Source organism: Thunnus maccoyii, chromosome 9 (genome assembly GCF_910596095.1).
Source record: "Thunnus maccoyii chromosome 9, fThuMac1.1, whole genome shotgun sequence".
Classification (NCBI taxonomy): domain Eukaryota; kingdom Metazoa; phylum Chordata; class Actinopteri; order Scombriformes; family Scombridae; genus Thunnus; species Thunnus maccoyii.
Window position 1 is genome coordinate 30,030,039 of NC_056541.1, and position 22,100 is coordinate 30,052,138.

The 22,100-nt window shown below is 41.4% G+C and overlaps 2 protein-coding genes across 2 annotated transcripts in view; one reads left to right on the forward strand and one right to left on the reverse strand.

Moving 5' to 3' along the window:
• Positions 1–7,631, reverse strand: part of si:dkey-91m11.5 (PH_BCR_vertebrate and RhoGAP_Bcr domain-containing protein) — a 33,314-nt gene extending 25,683 nt beyond the window's left edge. Inside the window, exon 1 of the mRNA XM_042421014.1 lies at positions 4,779–7,631. Coding sequence (XP_042276948.1) covers positions 4,779–6,150 — 1,372 coding nt within the window. The 5' untranslated portion in view covers positions 6,151–7,631. The remainder of the gene's footprint in view (positions 1–4,778) is intronic.
• Positions 7,632–7,776: 145 nt separating this feature from the next.
• ift81 (intraflagellar transport 81 homolog) lies at positions 7,777–22,025 on the forward strand. Its single transcript, XM_042421017.1, has 18 exons — positions 7,777–8,165; positions 8,358–8,461; positions 8,586–8,766; positions 8,880–8,969; positions 9,427–9,492; positions 9,806–9,916; positions 10,660–10,744; positions 11,309–11,472; positions 11,571–11,666; positions 13,179–13,325; positions 16,876–17,025; positions 18,004–18,132; positions 19,093–19,182; positions 20,081–20,167; positions 20,289–20,360; positions 20,579–20,664; positions 20,935–20,980; positions 21,211–22,025. The coding sequence occupies exons 1-18, from the start codon at positions 8,022–8,024 to the stop codon at positions 21,391–21,393; spliced, it is 2,031 nt and encodes a 676-aa protein (XP_042276951.1). The 5' UTR covers positions 7,777–8,021; the 3' UTR covers positions 21,394–22,025.
• Positions 22,026–22,100: the final 75 nt, after the last annotated feature.

The following is a 22,100-nucleotide window of genomic DNA, read 5'->3' on the forward strand; positions in this document are numbered from 1 at the left end:
CTTGTTGTGAGAGAGGTGAACTCATGCAACACTTAACATTTCATTAGCCGTTTCCCTCCACACCCCACAAGCAGCTGAGACATTCCATAAACACTTGGCCTGCCAGCCAGCAGCACAGAGGGCCCTTTGAGTGGGACCAGGGAGGGGAGCTGAGACTGCAGGACCAGAGGGGCTGAGGCCAAGCACGAGGGAGGATAACTGATCCGGGGGAGGCCAGCAGGCTCATAAACATGCCAAAGATGTTTTTTCTATTAAGGTTTATCTACAGGACAGTGTATGTTAGTATGTGAATGGAGGAGATAATTGGAAGATCCAACATGAACAGTCCTGCATAGTTTCTAAACAAGTGATTTTGTTCTGTTTTCTGATAGGGAGGAACAAAAAGGCTATTCATGGCTTTTACTGTGAGAGCAGCTGGCCTGGTGTAGTGATGGCCTGCCAGCTTTTGACCACTTTACCCCGTACACTGCACAGAAGAACAGGTGTCTTACTTACACACACACACACACACTTGGCTGCCCTCGAGAGCTGCCAGCACTTCCTCTTGTAGGCTTACATTTACTCTAGGAAAGGGAGAGGCTGAATTCTTTAGCTTCCTTGACCACTAAACCTCATGTTGATATCCAGGTACAATGATAGGCCTGTCTGGGCTTCCTTATGGGACCTCAAATATTCATGAGTCTGCAATTAGCAAAGAGTGTGGACCAGTTCTGTCTCCTGCTGAGGCAGCAAGGAGTGCCAACCTCTGGACTGAGGCCAAGACATTCAGACAGACTTCATCACCTTTCAGACAGACACTTTCTATTAATGTCACAACCATCCCAAACAGACCTGTCTACCTACAGAAAGTGTGCCATACCCTGGCTGAGGCAGGCTCTGCTTAATGCATCCTAAAACACAATCTGCTGATTTTTGCAGAGGGATTATGATTAAGGTAATGGGAGATTTATTATTTCCCTTTTGGCCGACCTTCTCCTCTATGTCCTCTCACTGTAATACATTAACCAAGAGACAGTATACACACCGGACCCCTCTCCAGCCACAACAGAAAGCTGTTGCCACAGGCATGTCAGTGTCATGATGATAATTAATTATGGCAAAATAGACCCATCAGAGAGCTGGCCTCCTTAAAGACCCACAGCTAATCAGCAGCTCTATTCACAGCCAGGCTTGACAATTGGCCTAGATAACCAGAAACAAGGAGACAACACTCATTCTTCTATTCATAGAAAAAAGCCCCTTGAGATGTGTCAGTTTTAGACTGGCCATTTCACTAGGATTACATGGAGCGATGCAGCAGAGTAGTGGCAATACAATTACGGGTTTGTTTGTGGTGGTTAGTAGGTGTTTCTAATGGTAAGTCAGTCATTTTTCCCAGGCACAGACAGACTGCCACCATGCCAGACATTAAACCCTCACACACGACAGCAGCTGGGACCACGTCAATTCTGTCCACTGAAGCACTCACATATCCCATGACAGGTTGCAGAACACAAATATACACCAAATCCAAGAGTTCAGAAAGTCCAATTTAGGTATAACCTCTGACATAGAGTGTGTATTGTACTGTACTTCTTATGAAGCTTTGTATAATAGTTACACAATGCTCAGCTAACTGGAGCACAAAGTTTTTATACAACAGAGTTGAGATTAAGTTAGCTTTATTAGGACCATTTAATAGATTGTAGTGAATGACGCAGTGCTGTATGATGAATGCAAAAAAAAAAAAAAAAAAAAAACCTTTCCAACTACTCCCTAAAAGTCACTAACCACAACAAAGAGCAGTTTATTGCAAAAACTTGCCTCAAACCAACTCCCTGCCTGAGGCCTAATCCAGCAACGTGCACAGTAATGTTATTGCAACATCAGAAAATAAATCCAGACTTCTGGTAATCCACAAATCAAGGTCCACATGAAACAGCTGCGCCTTTATGTCAGCAACAAGTCTCCTCTGGACAAAAGCTACACTTCAGGCTCGGCAACATGGTGTTTTCTCACAGTATGTGTCAAACAGGATGATGTACATTCAAGCTATAAATAAGACATAAACGCTTCAACATTGTGTAGCAGAAACAGGCACAGAAGAGTCAGCAAACACACTCAGAAATGTCTGTTTCACAGCATCTATCTAAAGTTTGCAAATGTGCAATGATTCCAATTCCTCCATTGTATTACTTTGTGTATTTTTGTTCAGTGAACTCTATAAAATCCACAAGAATATCATCTATAAGACACTGTACTGTACCATTTCATTGCACTGCATTCAGACAGTCAGCATTCTCTGTGAAAACCACAATTCAGTGGAATCTGACGATGTGAAGAGCTGCAGCTCCATCAGTACGTTTAAAACCAAATTTAAAAGTCTGTTAAAAGCTACTCAGCTCTGTGACCACTGACTCTACTTTACATCTCTTGTTCTTCTCATGTACACAAAGAATCTTGCTTTTAATTTGTCAAGCATACATTTGTCATTTCTAGTTGACATTGATTGTGTGTGTGTGTGATTGATTTGCTACTGTATGTAACTCTGACCTGCCGAAGGGACTGCAGATGAAATTGAGCTGTAGGCTAACTCTGGTACAGTATTACAGTACATCAAATGGTAACATTTATGTTTAAAACTGTACATGACCCCCTACAATTAAAGCAGATAAATAAATAAATAGTCTCGCTTAAAGAGGGGAACACTGATTTTACACAAAAAGGTCTGTTTACACTCACAGGAAGTACTATTCAGCCTGTGAAAACAGCTGTGCAATGAGCGTGAAAGTTCAGTCTTGAATTTGGAAACAGTAATTTTACAAATACAAAATCTTCACAGTCTTCACATCAGTGGTCTTCATCAGTCTTCATCTCCATGTCAACTGAGCAAACTACTGAGATGCATCTGGAAGCTCCAGAAAAAGCTAGTAAGTGGACCTTGCATTAACATGTCTTACTGAGAATAATCCCCCCTGGATGATGTCATAGTGATGTTTTGGGCTTAGAGACTACAAATTTATAACGGATTTAATAACAGAAAACCTGCATTACAGAATGGGGGCATGACTTTGAAAGACATGGGCATTTAGTGGGCATCGCACAAGTGAAAGCAGAGTTTTCCTTTAGTTTTTTTCTGTGGCATGTTGCAAATTCATTCATTTGCACAATTTGTGATGCATTTGCTCTTCATTATTTTTCCCCACTACGAATAGAAGCAGCAGCTTTGAGCATAAAAAAACCACCGAAAAACTGACCAAAAAAACTGCTGTACTGAGTGACAAATGGCACAGTGGAATAACACAGACCCAGATCGAAAGGATTTGGACATTTCAGTCATCCGAGCAGCGTGCTAGCTTACACTTCATGCTGATCACACACAGAATATCTGCTTGTTTGTCACATGCTTTGTGTCAAAGAGCTTTGGACTGGATCACCTTATATAACGACACACTATTCTGCACATCTGCTTAATCTGACCCACACAGTGGATAACACTTTTTTTTTGGGGGGGGGTAGAAGCAGACAATTTCCAGCTGCAATCCTAATACAGGCTCTGTATCCCAATCCCTTTTTGCTGAACATTTGGCCTCAACTCTGCTGCGTTACAAACTGGCAACAATACGTGTCCTTGTATGTCCTTCACTTTGACAAACGTTCTCGCAAAGAAACACTCGCTCCCGCTTCTTCTTCTGTCCTTGGCATTACCAAGTTGCCTAGACCACTCTCCTTATCCCACTTAGCATTGTTATATTGTTAACATGTCAATACTCTTTCACAATGAGTGATTCTCCTATTGTGCTCACACATAACAACAGGAAACACTGATGGCAGGCGTTTCGATTGGAAGCCGCGTGACACACATTAAGCCCCTCGATCCTCTTTTTTGAGTGAGTTGTCAGGGCTTTTTCCGTAACAAAGAGCCTCCCTAAATTTATCACGCTAGACAAACCCCTTTAAGTTAATTACTTGGCACCAAGGACAACAACACTGATGTGTGCTGACACGAAAACACTCAGGGTGGACAGGGCCGAGCGACTGGGAAGCCTGGGGGCAGCCCCTGTCTCAGTCAGAGCATCTCTGTGAGAGTGCAAAGAGCAGAGGGGGGCGAAAAAGAGAGGGCAGGCCTGCTCACAAAGGGTAAAGAAAACACTGCTCAAAGGAGCTGCACAACCACTGGGTTACTGTTAAAGATCAGTGTTTGTAAGGTGCATCACGTCAGTTTAACCCCCTTGATGGAAGCTTTACTTTTTACAGGTCCTAACCTGGCAAAAACCTGTTTAGAACATGTATTTCATGAGTTGTGTTGTGCACAGGATAATCATGCTTAATGGAAAGAGTTAACATTCATTAACAGGCTGTGAGGAGAGAAAATAATTCTCATTAACGTGACCAGAAGATAAATTTTATCAAACCAGGCTTATTTTGTTGAAGGCCACTTCACTCATAATAGTTCTCCTCAAGTAAACTTGTAGAAATCCAAGAAAATGACAATAAAACATGTGTTAAAGAGTAAAGTACATAATAATCCTGGTCCAGAAAACACTTTAGGATGGATTTAGTGTATCAGGTCAACATTTAAAGAGACTGTGGGTGCATTTTACACATCAGTGCCTTATTCTGGATCAAAGCCAGCCAGGGCGAGCACAGACATCTTTCAGACAGTGATTAGAGAGGGCCTTTAATGTGCTTTTTAGTGCTTTATCCTCAAATCTCTACCCATCAAAACACTTTTTAATCCTGCACATGAAAAAGAGTTGAAGGACATCTGTGTTATGCAGTGTGCCTTGCAGACCTACCCAGATCTCCTTGAACACTGTTGTCATGAGAGGTCCTGCTGGACGTGGTGGAGTCCCCGTCACCGGGCCAGATCTGGCCCGTTTTTCGGACTCCGATGATGGAGGCCTCAGACACCATCATCTGCTGCTTCAAACGCTTCTGAGACAGAGGTGTGGGTGGGCTGCTGCTGTCAAAGGACTGCTGGGAGTGCTGGGAGGGTGAGCGGCTCTTCTCCCTGTACATCTGATAGGTGGTGGGACTGGGAGACACGTGGCTGGACTGGCCAGAGGAGAAGTCCTCCTCACTGGATGTTAAGTTCTCGTTGGAGCTGCAGTCCGGTGTGTAGCCTCCTCCGACATCATCAAAGCTGCCGGGAGAGTAGGAGCGCCTTGGCCAAGTGAGGTGTGCGTCCTCCTCGATGCTGTGGTCCCTAATGTGGATAACTCGAGTGTCCCCATCCGCCATCATCCCCCCAACATACACACTAGTGTAAGGCTGGCACTCCGTTGACTGTCGCTCAGGCTTTCCCCCAGTGGAACGGATCACGCTGTCTTTCAGGAAGTGAGGGTTGACCTCAGCTTCATCATACGATCCGTTGTAGCTGTAGTTGCCCTCAGTGGATCTGCCTCTCTGAACAGCCTTGTTTATGTCCCCCATGGCGGCTGACAGGTTCCCCGGCAGGGAGTGCAGGGACCTCTTGCGCTCCATCTGCATGGCCTGACAGCCAAGGGTGCTGATCTTGTCTGAGACCTCCCTGTCGTTGACTCTGACCAGCCCTCTCTCGTAATGGTACTCCATGTTCACATAGAAGGGTTTCTCCTGACCGCCCATCACTGACAACCCTCTGCCGTCCCCGGCCGTGTGAGAATTGGCTCTCCTGATGCGCTCAAAGTTGGATCTCAGCGCTGCCACTGAGCCCGTGCCCACTGGGAGATCAGGAATCTCTGAGTCTGGGCGGACTGGTGACACCCCACCCTTCTGTTTGGCCGGGGATGACCCATCCACCTCTCCTTCCGGATGTGGTTTACACCTCTCTGGCTTGCCAAGCCCCCTCTGCTGCTCTTCCACTGATGCCTCATCTGTGTGGGACCTCTGGCTGTCTGGGCCACCAGGCAGATCCCCGTCACTCATCTGGGGCATCCTTTTAAATCCCCATCGCTGCCCGTCATAAGACTTCCTCTCCTTCGCGAGCAGAGTCTGCAGGTAGATCATCCGAAAGCGCTCCTTGTTTACTTCCTTCTCCAAGTGCCTGATAGATGACTTGCATTTGTCCAGTTCTTGTTCAATGTCCCCCAAAGAGTTCAGGTCCATGGAAGGGGGATCAGACTCAGGGAACTGGGCTCTCCATGCCTCTACAAACCCCACCGGTTCAACCATTGTTATCACTGACATGTACTATTCAATCAACTAACAACACAAACATACATTTCTAAAGCATGAACTGAACTCAACTGTCTATAACTTATTAAAGCTTCCATAGTGCTATTAGAAGTGAAGGAAAAGCGTTCTGCAGATTAAGGAAGGCTCCACTTTATAGGAAAGAAAACCTGTTTAGTCCACAGTCTTTACTCACAAACACAGGGATAAAGTCCTGCAGAGGCAAGATCACTGCTCCAGTCTCTTTACTGCTTCTGCCCAAGTCCGAGAAATGCGAGGTTATCCTTGTTGTTGCACTTGATCCCTGCTATTGCTCGTCTATTCTCTGGAGATCCTCTGCCTTCCTCTGTGTTTGGTGTCAGACTGACTCGCAGGTCTTTTGGCTCGTCGTCAGCAGCAGTAAGTGGAGGAGGGGCTACATGGATGTGATTTAGGATCACACTCTAAAATCCCTCAAAAATGATGATGATTCGTCAAAAACAGCGTTTCTAATAAAAACAGAGTTTCCAGGTAGAATATGTGACGGCATAAGGGAAAATCATACGCATAAATGATCCCAAGGATATGTTACATGGCGATATGGAAGTAAACATATGGTCTGATATAGGAGATAAATTGACACGTTAAAGGAAGAAAATGTCCCACGGCGTGATGAACACGAGGTTATTTGCAGGAGGTGTTGTCTTCAGGCTGTTACAGTCCAGGTGGATGAAGAAAACCGAGGTCCCGACTTTCTAAACAACCCTTTGTTGGCAATTAAATTCACCCTGGATTTTTACCCCCTATAAGAAACCAGCTAATCTTTTTCCCTGTCCCACTTTAACGCTAAACATTATCTCTCTGACACTGCACACTTGCCTTTCAGTTTTGTTCTGAAAACTATGATTAATCCTACCGAAGTCCATTGTGTTGCAACTTCCAGCCGTGAAGTATGAAAATATCGCCATCTGACGGTTCAAAAGTTCAGACAAACAGGGCGGTGCGTTCAAGTACAACGGGATGTATCTCCTGAAGAAAATGCAATGGTGACTTCACATGGCTTTGTACGCAGTAAAATGCAGTATTTCAAATTCTAGGTACTGTCTGTATGTATTAATGTTGCAATTTATAGGCTAAATCATAGGATATTTGTTTCATTGTTGCCTAAAAACGTTTACCTGGCATTTACAGAGGGCCCAGAGGGTTACTTCATTTGTGTTGTTTACAGTCACATTTTCGGCGTTTAGCCATAATGAACTTAATTAATGAACTTAAGTTTTTTTTTTTTTTTTAAATTGCTGGGAGTTTTTTTTCTTAAGATGTTCGAATTCGGGGGAAATCATATTCAAATGCCGAAAATATTATATTATTTCAATTACCACATGTTTGAACGGAATATGCGCTATGTGACATGATCCTTATCACAAGTAACGGCAGGTCAATGGTATTTATTTTAGTCCGCATTTATTTAATTTATTTAAACATTGGGGTATGCTATTCATCGATTTTTTTATCGTCTGTTGGTCGAAATAAGGCGAAAAGGCAACTTGCGTAGATTTAGCGCATCAAACCTCTCTTGAACGGGCTGCCAAATCTACTTCCTGTTAGCAACTAACCCGCGACGCCGTCATGGTTTCCATGGTTTCCATGCGGCCGTTGTTGACAGCAACTAGCTAACGTAGCTGAAGAGACAACAAGGCGAACTAACGAATATCCTGGAGACGTCTCATAATCGTTTGTAAATTATTGTTTTACACAGTCAACAACAAGGCCGATGGAGGAGTCTTTAGAGGGCGTCTTTACATGCTAGCTAGCTAGTTAGTCGACGACGGGGAGCTAATTATTTAAAAAGTTAGCTGGCTAAGCTAGCAAAGAAGAGGACCTGATATAACAAGCAAGTTTCCAAGATGAGTGAGCAGCTGAAATTTATCGTTGAGCAACTCAACAAAGACCCATTCAAGAAAAACTTTAACCTCATCACGTTTGACTCTCTCGAACCGATGCAGCTGCTGCAGATTTTAAATGATGTTCTGGCTGAAATAGACCCAAAGGTGGGTGACTAGCTTCAACAACTGTAGCTACAGACTTGGTATGGTTGTGTACTGTGTTGTATTTATTCTGTGGTGTTATGTGATAGTAGTTTGTGTGTGACATTCATCATTGAATTGCTTCATGTTAGGTAATGACATTCAGCGGTGTCAGTGCTGCAGCAGTTTACTTCCCACTGCTCTGCTTGTTTTCAGCAAGCTTTAGATATCCGTGAGGAAATGCCTGAACAAACCGTGAAGAGAATGTGTGCTCTGCTGGGGATGCTGAAATACAAACCTCCTGGCAACCAATCTGATGTGTAAGTTACTGTGGTCAATGAGAACTGAAATATCCCCACGTCATATAGTGAAGCTCTCTGTATTTCTATTCTGTGGGATATTTTTTATCACAATGCACACAATGTCTTCTCTGGCCTCACACAGGAGCAGCTTCAGACAGGGCCTGGTGATTGGCAGCAAGCCGGTGGTCCACCCTATCCTCCACTGGCTGCTACAGAGGGTCCCTGAGCTGAAGAAGAGGGCTTACTTGGCTCGTTTTCTAGTTAAACTTGAGGTGCCTGCAGAGTTCCTGCAGGATGATGTCATCAATGACACCTATCACCAGGTGCATCAATACTGTATATCACACATACCATCAACATGTAATTTCCTAGTTATTGAATGTGTTAATAAACTAAAAGGCAAAAGAGAGGATGCATTAATGTTGTGCACTCACAGTATGAAGAGCTGGTGGAAGGATTTAAGACGTATCACAAGGAGTGTGAGCAGCTGAGGATTTCAGGCTTCTCCACAGCAGAAATCAGGAGGGTAAACAAAACAGTCAATAACCTTTTATAATCATTGTTTAGTAGAAGTTACTGAGACTAAGCTTTCTCAGTATAAAACTGTCAGCATTGACATCAGAGGTGAAATGATTACTCAAGTAATCTATTAGTTGATTGTCAGAAAAATAATTAACTAAACAATTCTTTAAGTAATTTTAAAGCAAAAATACCCAAATAATAATACTGGTTTCAGCTTCTCAAATTTGCATATTTGCTGGTTTGCTTTGTCCTCTATGATAATAATGTAGCACATATTGTGATGTTAGTATTTTTCTGACAGATTCATCAATAATGAAAATAGTTGCAGCCCTAATTAACATGATTTTGTTCAGCGGTTATATATAATGTTTCTCTGATATGTAAATAATAAAAAAATTCCACCTTTTCTTATTTTAGTATGTCCAGTACTATAAAATAATCCTTCTTTCCTTCAATAACAGGACATTAGTGCAATGGAGGAGGAGAAAGACCAACTAATCAAACGTGTGGAGAGGTTGAAGAAGAGGGTAAGTCAGACAACCCTGAGAGGCCCCTTTCGCTCTTGTAATGCTTGGAAGGCTTTAGGATCCACTGAGGAATGAAAACATGACCACAGACATATATTATCAGCTTCTCTAATAGCCTGACAGGGATCTGACAGGCTGCAAGTCTGTCTTAACAAGGCTGTGAAGTAATGAGGTGTTGATTTAATGGGTCTTACATATAGGCCCTGCCAAAAGGTGAAACCTAACTCTTGTCAGAGGTGCGTGGTTATTTCTGCTGACCATGTGACAGCCTGCCATCAAACGCTGTCATCATGTGAACTTTTTGATCCACTAGGTGGAGTCAGTGTCCAACCATCAACGGATGCTGGAACAGGCCAGGCAGCTGCGAGTGGAGAAGGAGAGAGAGGAGTCACTGGCTCACCAGAAGCAAGAGCAAAAGAATCAAGTAAACTCTTGTTATTTATCATTGCAACATCTTCACCTCTGTATATATTACAGAGGCGTCATAAACCAGTGAAACAACGTGCTGTCTGCTGTGCTTTGGAGGACTGAAAAGACAAAAGTATCTCAGCTGATGTAACTGTTTACCTGATTGCTATCATGCTCAAAGCCTTTTAAACATCTTGCACTATAAGATCTCTTGCTTCTTGTACTTTGTTTGGCATAATCATAAACAACAGATAACTTTGTAATCATTACTGAAATATTTTGCAACTGCCTGGAAAAAGTACAGCCTTTTTTCAAATAAATTTTCAGCTACAAATTTTCTAGACATTATAATGTCGATTGTGAGTAATCAAGTTTGGGTGAGCAAACAGCTTTGAAATACTTCTATAGAGACATGTTGAATTGAGCCAACATTGTAGGGTTTGTCAACAATTTTGAAAATTGATTCATTGTTGTAGTCATTTTTATTACCCAAACACTACAAATTCACTACTCCCAGCTTCTCTATTTGCTGTTTCTTTGCTTTTGGGACAAAACAAGTAATTTGAAGATGCCATCTTGGGCTCTGGGACGACATGCTGGACATTTTTCATTCTGTTATGACATTTTATAGACCAAACAATTCATATATTAATCGAAAAAATAATGGAAAGATCAATTGATACTCGCAACCCTAAAACTAGGTATTGCATGTACATTTTCCCAGCTTACCTGTATTAGTAATCATTTGCATGTGTTCAGCTTTTCCAGGCAGAGCAGAGACTACAGAGATCGCAGCAGCAGCTGAAGGATATGCGACAGGCGGCAGCAGATGCCAATCCAGAGAGTGAGTACCCATGTCCTGGTGTTGCCTCTGCAGGGCACAGCTGGATGGAAATTCAAGGACACAGGAGAGTGTTAGGGGGTCTCCCAGTTAATAGGCATTCATCTGTTGAGACTCTCTAATTATGCTGATCTTTGAAGTGCTATCATAGAGCTTATCTGATGTTTAAATTATCTCCTTTTGTTCTCATCTTCAGTCAGAGGAGAGATTTACACATTTGCAGTTTCTAAAAAGATCTGTGCAATGCAGACTGAGGTGAATCTGGGCAATTAAAGTCACTTATCACAAATACTTTGAAAAAGTACTTTGAATACTAATCCAACAATGATGACATTTATAAGTACTCTGTTCGGAACAAGTAATTACTTCTCAACAATGAAATTAATTAAAGAGTATTTTAATATCAGTATTTTTACCACAAGATAATTGTTGTGGGTTTTTTCATATTTTCAGTAGCTTTGCATATAGTAGTGATATTCAGCTTGACTCAAGTAATCAGAGCCTGATGGGCTTTCAACCACTTTAAGCTCAAAGTGCTTTCATTAAAAGCAATCTTGTCTTTTTCAGGCTTAATGAAGAGGCTTGAAGAGGAGATCAAGATCAACTCCTACATGGTCTCTGAGAAACTCCCCAAAGAGCTGGAGGGTATGAGGCATACAGTGCAGTACCTTCAGAAGGTGTCATCAGAGCCTGCCATGGGCCAGGCGGATCTCCAGGAGCTGGAGGACAAGGTCAAAACCAGGATGTGGTTGTGAATTCTGCACATATTTATCATTGCAAATTTCTGATGTGTCAGTTTCTGAGAGTTCTGTAATTTCCGCTTTTACAGATTAAAGAAGTCGATTCTCAGATAAACCAGCTGATTGAAAAGAAGATGATGAGAAATGATCCAATGGATGACAAACTGACACTTTACAGGCAACAGGTGTTGACTTTGTTGGCTTTCTTTGATGTCTTTCATCTATTTTGTCTCTTTTGGCTCTTGTGCACTGGGCCCTGTGGGTGCTGACTGATGCAGTGCGATGGTAAGGATGAGGCGTCTTGCAAAGGTTCACCAGCAGGTTAATTTATGTTAGAGAAGGTCAGTGCCTTGATATATTGGATTATTTATTCATTTGTTTTGTTGCTTTAACAAGGCAGAGATAACAGAGGCTGATAGTTCATCTTTGATGATTGTGAAATTGAAGGTTTTTATTTTTAGGAAGTGTACTGTATGTACAATGTGTGTACAGTCAAGTCTTGAGGAGAAAGCTGTGGTTAAAAGCAGTTTACTGTTTTAATATATACATAAATTATATCATAATAAACTTGTTTAAGAACTGTATCTCAATTTTAGTCTACACTACAAACAGTTTGCTGGTTTTCAGCCATGCTAGCGGCATGCTTCTAGGGATGACAATGTCTGTCTGTCAATCAGTTCACCATGTTGGCCCAGACTAAAATATCTCAACAACTATCTGATTGATTGCAATGAAATCTTGTACTAACATTCATGGTCCCTCGAGGGTGAATCTTACTGACATTGGTGAACCTTTTTCAGTAGCGCCACCATTAGGTTAACATTTGTGGTTCAGAGTGAACAATCTCTACAACTATTAATTAGATTGCTGTGAAATTAACAACGGACATTCATTGTCCCCAGAGGATACATTCTAACGACTTTGACTATTCCTCTTGCGCCAGCAGCAGGTCAAAGTTGTCATGTATGCTGTGATAGCTCAATGTCTACTTGATGTATTCGCACAAAAGTTCATTCCCAGACAATGTAGTCTGATGACTTTGGTGATCCTCTTACCTTTCCTCTAGCACTGCCATGAGGTTGACTTTTTTAGTTCTTTATTTAAATATCTCGATTACTATTGGCTGTGAAATTTAGTACACAGATTCATAGCCCCTCAGAAAATTAATTGTAATAACTTTGATCCCCTGACTTCATCTTATGCTATCATTTGTCCAATACTTTGGTTTATGATCAAATACCCACAAGACTAATGACATTCCCATCAGCCTTAGCTGTTCTTTAGTGTTTAGTGCTAACAAGCAAATGTTTGCCTGCCAACACACCAAACCCACACAGTGAACATTATATCTGCTGAGCATCAACATGCTAGCATTATTATTATGAGCCTGTTAGCATGCTGATGTGAGCATTTAAATCAAGTACAGCCTCGCAGAGCTGCTAGTGAAGCTGTAGACTCTCTGTAGTGTTACTACAATGTCTTTCTCTAGCTCCTATCCACTATTTTTCTACCTCTGTACAAGAGTGCCTGTAGATTTAAGGTTTCATTCTAATGCAAAGCTTTTTTTATGAGCTGATATTTCCTGCCCTATTAGTATCATCATTGCTCTCTTACATTCACTCTCCAATGAGTGAAAAGTCACTCAGCAGCAACTCTTATATCATGTTTATATTTCCAATGTAATGTGATTCTTGCAGGCGTCCATCATCATTCGTAGGAAGGAGGCGAAGGCAGAGGAGCTTCAGGAAGCGAGGGAGGAGCTGTCTGCAGCAGAGCGGGAGCTGAGGCAGAGGACCAACCAGGCACGACCGACAGATGGAGAAGAGGTCATCCGGGGTGATGAGGTACACTGTTGAACGTGCTTCTTACAGTAACTAATTTATGTAGTCACTAAATATCAACCAATTCTGACTTTCTTTCAAGGTTTTTTAGCTAGACATATACTGTATGATGGCAGATTTTGGATTTTATTGCCAACGGTCAAGATAAGAAGCATTTTCTGTTTAATTCTCTTCTTTGTGTTTGAGGTGACTGCAAACATCACCTATAGAAACTTTATCTGCACACTAGTAGATTTTCAAACCACAGAAAACACAAAAGGCTATTTCTGTTCTTATCCAAACACAGACAGGCTCACTGTCTAATGTTACTTATCCCTTTTCCCTACTCTCCCCCACATTCCCATACAGAGCCATAAATAGAACCCAACAGAGAATATCCAGAACAAGGAACTGTACTGAACAAAGTGCCTGAAAGTTGGCCTTTTCCCTAATCTTTAGTGTACTCAATCTCCCAATTCTAGTCAGCTGAACACATTAAACAGACTCATGGCATAAAACCTTTGTCTTTATTTTTATCCCATGACAAAGATGTGCAGTTCTTTCCTTTTCAAACACATGGAATGGTCCACTCTGAGCTGGCATGCTGATGAATAGGACTGAACTATTGACAGGGAGACTGAAACTTAACAATATTGTTGCACTTAAGTCAGAAAGCCTTGAGCAATCACCTCCTCTTTTGCCTAAGCATACATTCAGCTTACAGATAAAAAGTCAACCTTAAACAGTTCTGTATTAGCAGAGGGATGCTGACAGATGGGGGTTGTGCTGTGACCATAATGCACTGTGTGGACGAGAATTTTTATAGCCTGGTGTTTGACGCACATTGAGGTTAGAGCTGGGCTCACTGTTGAGGCAAAAGAGTCACAGCATGTATGAAATTGCAACAGCTTTCTCCCTGCTCTATCCTGTGTGGTATGGGGCTTTTGTCAATCCCTGCGGATGGTGCACGTGTGTCATTCTGACTCCTCTGACGTGCTTGTGCGGGGGAAGAAGAAAAAAGTGAATTTCCGTCACATAAATCTCTATTACAAACATTTAAAATGCTAAATGTAGCATTTTAGCATTGATACATTATTGCCACATAACTTTGAGACATTAATATAATTTATTTAAATAAGCAAGACCAATGTACTAAGAAGATGGACAACCTGTTCTGGCCTCTTCAATGCATTTTTTTGGTTTCTGCCAATTGGTCAGACCTTCTGATAAATTTTCTGGCACAAAACATGGCACAAAACTGAAAGAGGGAAATGTTTTTGCAGCAGAAACAAAACTAATACTTTCACTGATTCTGGCAAATGATAAAGGAAGTGAAATATTAGTGGAAAAAATTATCTTCAGCATGTTTATTCTCCCCAGGAAGCAAAGAGAAAGCATTCCTCGGAACAATGCAGCGGAGGAGAAATGTTAAAATCTTCTTTGTGACAGGAAGATATATTATGGGATGTTAAGGAAAATGTGGTTGTAATTTTGAAAACATATGTACTAAAGCCATGGTCAAATATCCTACAATAATTACACGGCTGTTACAGTAATTTGCGACTGACATGCCTTTAAGTCTGCAATAATGAGAGGGAGCTGTTTGTAGGAACAAAGAGGGCCCTTGAGTCTATACATGAATGAAGTTAATGGAAAATGTTTTGTCAAACACAGCTTATCAGACTCCTCCGTAGTTTTGGGCCATCAGCCACGGTGGAGATGATCACTTTATCAGTGGTATTTTCCATTCTGCTGGTTATGTGTCATCACATGCCACCCACCAACTGCAGGGTCTCTCTGAGAGGGATGACTACATCTGCTCATCATTGGTTGGCCGGTAACATGAAACCACTTTTATCAACCAGCCCAATCACACTGGTTAAATTTAGTCTTACTTTAGTTAAGACCCCATTGCTGATTTTTTTTCTAACTTGCTAAATTCAAATTTCATAGCACACGCTGCTACTGTATGTCCTGCATGTAGTTATTTGGAGCATCTCCTGCATTATTTATGTTTCTATTGATTTGCATGCAAGTGTGTGTTGGTGTGAATGTACTGCATGTCTGTGACAAGTGTGTTATGACTGAGCTGCTGGCCAGTTGAACCGCAGTTGTTTTGGGGACACACTGTCAGGAACACTATGCAGTATTATTCTGCTGTGCTAATTCCTCTCTCAGCCATGTCTGTCCTTGATGCCTCAAAATACACAAAGAATAAATGTACACACACACACTCATATCCACCCACCTACCCATCACACACACACATCAAGCTTGGCGGGTCCCCAAAGGACGTGAAGCACACTGATTTCTGGGGCTGTTCTCCCGTGTCCATGTTCATTTATAGCTGCTCTTCATTGTGGAGGAGTTTCATTGTGTCCCAACAGACAGTCAATCACTGTGGGGAGGACTGAACATCCACTTAAAGCAGTTATTCTGCCAGATGAAGCAGTTTGTTGTATATAGTTGGATGTGAACCTGAAAGGATCGAGTGACCATTTCAGATCATGGCGTGGCCCCTCAGGCCCCTCTGCTGTTCCTTAATCCCTTCCATCACCTGGCTCAACCCATCGTCTTCTCCTGTGGCCTTTCCTAGTATCTCAGCTGTGCTGGACACCATGTCATCAAATATAAACTGCATTTATGCCTCTTTCATTGTTTTTCTAAACCAACTATAACTATAAGTTATTGCATGTGGCAGGCACGCAATCTTAGGTTTCACTGAAAAGTAATAATAAAAGTATAGGCTCACATTTTTTCAAGTTTGTCCTAATATAATACTCACATCTCCATATGTGTTATTGGTTGAAGTGATTGTTCCTCCTATCCATATTGGCTCCATACTACCTCAGCAGTCTATGTTGGTCAAATCAAGTGAGGGATCTTCTTCCAAAGTTACAGTCTTTTTATTTAAAAAATTCTGTCTTTGTGTTACTATCTTTACACTGCAGCTCAGAAATGAAACACTGTACATGGAATCACAAAGAGAGGTATTTCTGAACTTTTGATGTCAAACAGAACACAGATTGGGTTTTGTCCCCCCATTTCTTACATTAGAATTGTATGAGGGAGGAATCCTTTCACAGCGACGTGTGAAAGGATTGATTATAGCAACCAATAAATTATTTCAACAGTGAGGTCACGGGGTCCTGGACTACATCTTTACATCACTCCAGCAAGGTGAGAAGTTAAAGCACTGGAGGTCAGCAGAGCAAGATTTTCAGGGGTTGTTCAGTTACTCTTTAAATATCTCTACATTTCAATGCACCAAAAAATAACCATATTTTCATGTTAAAGAATGCTGAGCTTTTTTTAATATTATTTTGGGTATTTTGCCTTTTTACTTAAGAGTGACCATGCAGATGTAGACATAACACATAGTGGGATAGAAGGGGGAAGGACAACAAAGGTCCCTGTCTTATATCAAATGGGACGTGTTGCTGTTATAGCCTGCATCTTAACCTGTAGGCACCAGGACATCTGACATCTTTAGTATTTGAGTCTTTTGAAAGTAACATTCAGTGCTCTTTTAATTTGAAGGTCGTGTTGACTTCTGTCTCTTGCTTTCTCGCAGTTGAAACGTTTGGTGGGGAAATTGCGAAGCAAGGGAACCTTGTACAAGAAGAAACGCCAGGAAATTTCCGAGCTGAAAGCCGAGTATGGAGTTCTTCAACGGACAGAGGAGATTCTCAAGCAGAGGCATGAGACTGTCCAACAGAAACTGGTAACTCTTCCCCATTTTTCAACTTGAACATAAGACAAGCGGACAAAAAAAACACATTAGAGAAGCAGCCTTGAAAGGTGACTGCATGGCAATGAAAGAATATTCATATGGTCACATCTGAATGCTGCCATCATTTCATACAATACCTTGCACATGGCATCATTAAAGAAGCCATCATTTATTTTATATCCTGAGGTTTTCTAAGGTTTGGAATTTAAAGTAGAGATCTTTTGACCACAGGCTGGTTCCTCTCCATCCTTTAGTTTTCCATATTCTTGCCTGGACCTTAGATACCCCCCTAACTTAGTGCTCTCTCTTCCCTATAATATTCATCCATTATCCCATCTACCTCTCTGCTCCCATACTGCTTTTCCAATTGTGTTGTTTTCACTTGATCTCCCCATTCAAGCAGGTTGTGTTTACAGTGAAGTGGTAGAAGCTTCCTGGAAATGGCTTCACACCTCTATGCAGCACCTGACTTGTTGATAGGCTGTCTGACGCAGGACAGTCTGAGCTGCTATTTCTGATATCTGACATCTGCTGCTCATCCTCTGTCTGCATCCCTCGCTGGGATTTGTTAAAGCAGTGAAAGTTTTCCTTCTGATCTTTCTGATGTGATGAGTGGGTAGCTCTCTTACTGCAACTGAAAGCTGCTGTCCTCCCCATAGTGTTAGCTGTATTGTAAGACATTCAGTCCTTGATATTTTGAATCCAGTTTTTAAAGAGTTTTCATGTCACAGCTTTTACATTTAACCATATGGAACAAAGTGGTTGCTAGCGGTATCTCTTAAATGCACTCAAATTGTAAAGTGGTTGATGGCACACTGACTGATAGTTCATATTGACTTTGGGTTGGACCAGGATACTGAGAACAAAATTATCATTTTACGTGGGGGATTGTATGTAACCATTAGATTTCAGTGCTGAATTTGTTCTTGTCTGGACGACTTAACGTGTCTCACCATCATGTATTTCAAGCAAACTGTGGAAGCTGAGAAGGGCATCTCTGGCTACAGCAACACTCAGGAGGAACTGGAGAGAGTGTCTGCCATCAAAAGCGAGCTGGATGAGAAGAAGGGCCGCACACTGGATGACATGTCTGAAATGGTGACTACACCATATTTATATATCACTGTAGTTTTGCTAAAGAGCAAAATCTGTTATGTCAACTAACTGCATTTTTATGGTGCTGCTCCACTGAGAAATTAAAGGAAGCTGACTTTATTCCTCTGTACACTCATGGTTCATGTACACAGGTGTTTTCACTTAATTTGGCTAATTAGACCTCCTTTCTGTTTAATGACCTTATTTAATTCCCTGCATAGCTCCGCCCATCTTCAACCTGGCAGAGGTCTAATCAGAGAGTTACTGAAAACACCTGTGTGAGACCGTCAGCATAGACCTTTATTGTTATATGTAATATGCAAATACAAAGCAAATGCTTATCGTTATCCCAGCATTGCTCACAGCTTCAACCTTACTATATTAATCAACCTGTCATGATTCCCAGAGGGAAGCAGTTGCAAAGGATGATTAGGCCATGCTCCAAGCTGTAGTGAGTTTGTTAATTGGTTTGGCAGCTTGTATGTTTAGCAAAGTGCAGATCCACTCCCAGTGATGGAGTCAAACATCGTGGCTCCAACCTGAAAGTAGACTGTCACATTGGACCTTAGAAATACACTGTTAAGCCTGAAAGCTGAAATCTGTGATGTTTTTAGTTCATACTTACTAAATTGTTAGTGAATACTGTCATATAATCTGTACAGTGGGATGTGTTGAAGCACTAAAATGGTATATTTACCTTGGCTACAGACACTCTCCATACTGTACTACTGAGAAATATGATTAGTCAGGTTGCACCTGTCCGGTTGATAGTGCTGCTCACAGTCACGTTACCTGGCCTTTTTCTGCAGACTTTAAATGTATATGTGAATGTGCTACTTCCATAAACCTTTAGAAGACACAGAAAAATTAACATTGTGATTATTGTTAGCAAAAGATTTACTATGTAGCTTTATTGTTGTTTTTTCAGTTTGAATGTACCATGTGCTGTTGGTCTTCTTACAGGTGAAGAAATTAAACTCTATGATAGTGGAGAAGAAGTCAGCTCTAGCTCCAATCATCAAAGAACTGAGGTCACTGAGGCAGCGGTGTCAGGTGAGCATCGCCAACATTATATCACCTCCACTTCAAAGAGCTCTCTAACTATGTCAATTAGTGTGTCTAAAGAGAATTTTCCACCTGACCACATTTAAATAAAGGATGTTCAAAGTAAATGACAGAGGATCACTGTGTCCCATTCACACACCAAACCCAGGAATAGAATTAACAAGAAATTAATACTGAAGTGGAGCACAATGTGATCTCTCAACTCTGAGCTTTCATAATCATTCTTACTGGGGTTGATAGTGTGGTTCACTAATCTGATGTAAAAGAAATAGAATAATTCATATTCCAAACTGCAGTGATGCATACAGTATATAGGATGATATAAGCTGCAAAATACAGCCCACTCAGAAATTCTCCCCAGAGACTTTTGTTTTTTGTTTTTTCTTGAGGGGAAAAAACCATGATACACCATGAATCTGTCCTTCATTCAAAGGCAAGGGGGTGGTGGGTCCATTACTGTGTGCTTGCAAGTCATTTGTATCATGTTTTTTGTGTTATCATGACAGGGTCCATTAAGAATAATTTACATAGTCCATAAATAAAACACATGATGGGAAAGCCCCCCACATCGCTTTGCTAAAGCGGAGGACTAAATTTTCCTACACGTGTGCCCAGAATCGCTCTCCCATCTTATTGGGTAATGTCTGCTAATGAAGAGCTGCAACAGGAAGACATAAATAGACTAGACTAGAGGCTATTGTAAGTTAAACTGCTCAAACGCCAGCTGTGATGCTACAATATGTTGATGTGAAATAGTTTCAAGAGTATGACAAAACTCTTGAACTTTGTGTATTATAGGTTTTTGTCTTAATTCTCATATTGTATGATGTTTAGTTCATGGTTTCTCTGTGTTTCTGTGAATGGCTTTTTTTCCCTATCATAACAGGAGCTAAGCCAGGAATATGATGAAAAGAAGGCACAATATGAAAGTTGTGCTGCCGGTCTGGAGAGCAACAGATCTAAATTGGAGCAGGTATAGTTATTATACTGCACTAGATAGAATATAGTCATGATCAGCAATTTAAATACATTTATACATGTTTGGTGGAATCTTGTGTAATATTTAATGTTTTTGTCTATGTTTTCATTCACAGGAGGTGAAAGCATTGAGAGAGGAGACAGCACAGGAGGAAAACCGATACCATCATATCAACTGCATGTCAGAGGCAAGAATTTTGTAAAGGCAGTCGATTTAAGCAGGAAAAAAAACATTTTAGCCATAAGCTAATGTCATAATGACCGTTTTACGAGCCAAAATTAGAACTGAAAAGTCACTTGCTACCCTCTGAGGTGCCTTAGGGGTGTATAAAATGCAGCAGCCTTTTGCAAGTGACCTGCCCCTTAACACCCACTGTGACAATAAACCCTCCACCCTCCTCCACAGATCATTGAGATGCAAATACAGCGGGCGGCAGAAGAGATGAAGGCCTACGTGTCCTCTGATCCGCAAGAGAGGAAAAAGGCCATCAGGTGAGCATGCTGAACTGGGCCAACCAGCTGCTCGCAAGATGAATCACCTTTTTACCCCCCAGGAAGCTCCTATTACAACACAGTCAGTTAAGCTGCTGCCATTTTATTCTTTCACGCAGCACAAAGAGTTATCAGAAACTTGTTACCGTACCTCATGAAATCGAGATATGCTGATACACCACACCTTTATTTAAAAACACTGGGTGATTTCATCATGTGAAATTGCTATGGCCTGCATTTGAATTTTACCTTTCTGTTCTTTTTGTGTAGGGAAGTGTACATGAAGAATATTGCAGAGCAGGAGTTACTTGGCAAGGTGAGCAAAGTACTGACCCAACAGATGGTCAATACTTGGAAATATTCCTTCATGCTGTCAACAACACAGTCTGAGGACAGACAGGGTAGGACAAGGACGATCACTGGAAGGAAGGTTAAGGGAAATGCTGCCTTTTACGTGCTAATTTTATATATTAACAAGATATTGGACATATGCAGTTATAATTTAGACTTACTGCTCTGTTCACTCCGTTTCTATGTGAACTGCAGAAGTTGCGTGAGAAGCAGAAGATGGTGAGGGAGAGCCACGGCGCCAACATGGAGCAGATGAAGATGTGGCGAGACCTGGAGCAGCTGATGGAGTGCAAGAGGCAGTGCTTCATAAGAGCTCAGAGCCAGGCGTCTATTGGTCAGGTTATCCAGGAGGGAGGAGAGGATAGGCTGGTGCTGTGAGGACAAGACAGGGTCAACCGCAGGTCACCTGCTTTACATTCACTACACAGAATTCAACTTAATGTTCTATATCGTCCTGTAGCATTTCTAAATGTTTTTACACTATAGAGTTTTTGTATTTAAACTGTTAGTGCACACTATTGTACATTCAAAATACAATTTATCTTCTGTGAGGAGCACACCAGTAACATCTTGTGATGACACGGTTTGAGGTGGTTTGAGAACTTAAGGAACACATGTATCAGGAGGGGTTTCATAAAGGTTTTCACTGTCCAACCCACTGGAGACTCCTTTTTGACACATCTTCAAGAATATACTTTCAATCAAAGTGTCCAAAGATAACAGCATACAGAGTGGTGCACTTGGGATGTGGCCGCGGTCAACTATTTCTGGTAACGACTACCATGACCTTGGACTGGGTTTCTTGCCAATTTTGGAATTCACTGGGACCTCCATTGTTGTGGACAGTGCAGATGAATTAGTCATATTATTCTACTTTGTTCTAGTTTATAAAATAACTTTGGCTATTTTCTACAATATATCCTTATTTCAAGAAAACTTTAAGAAATTTAAGAAACATAGTTGCATATTTTCATTGTCTTTGTATTTCTATTAAATGTATGTTCTATTCATTTAGACTCCTGTTTCATTAACATCTATTTCAATTTGAACAGAATGAGACATATGGTACATAGCATCATTTTTTG

Excerpts from the sequence above, each read along its gene's own strand:
- ift81 (XM_042421017.1), top strand. The coding sequence starts at position 8,022 with ATGAGTGAGCAGCTGAAATTTATCGTTGAGCAACTCAACAAAGACCCA. Across the intron at positions 20,168-20,288 it reads ACAGATCTAAATTGGAGCAG|GAGGTGAAAGCATTGAGAGA; the intron begins GTATAGTTATTA and ends TTTCATTCACAG. Across the intron at positions 20,361-20,578 it reads ATATCAACTGCATGTCAGAG|ATCATTGAGATGCAAATACA; the intron begins GCAAGAATTTTG and ends CCTCCTCCACAG.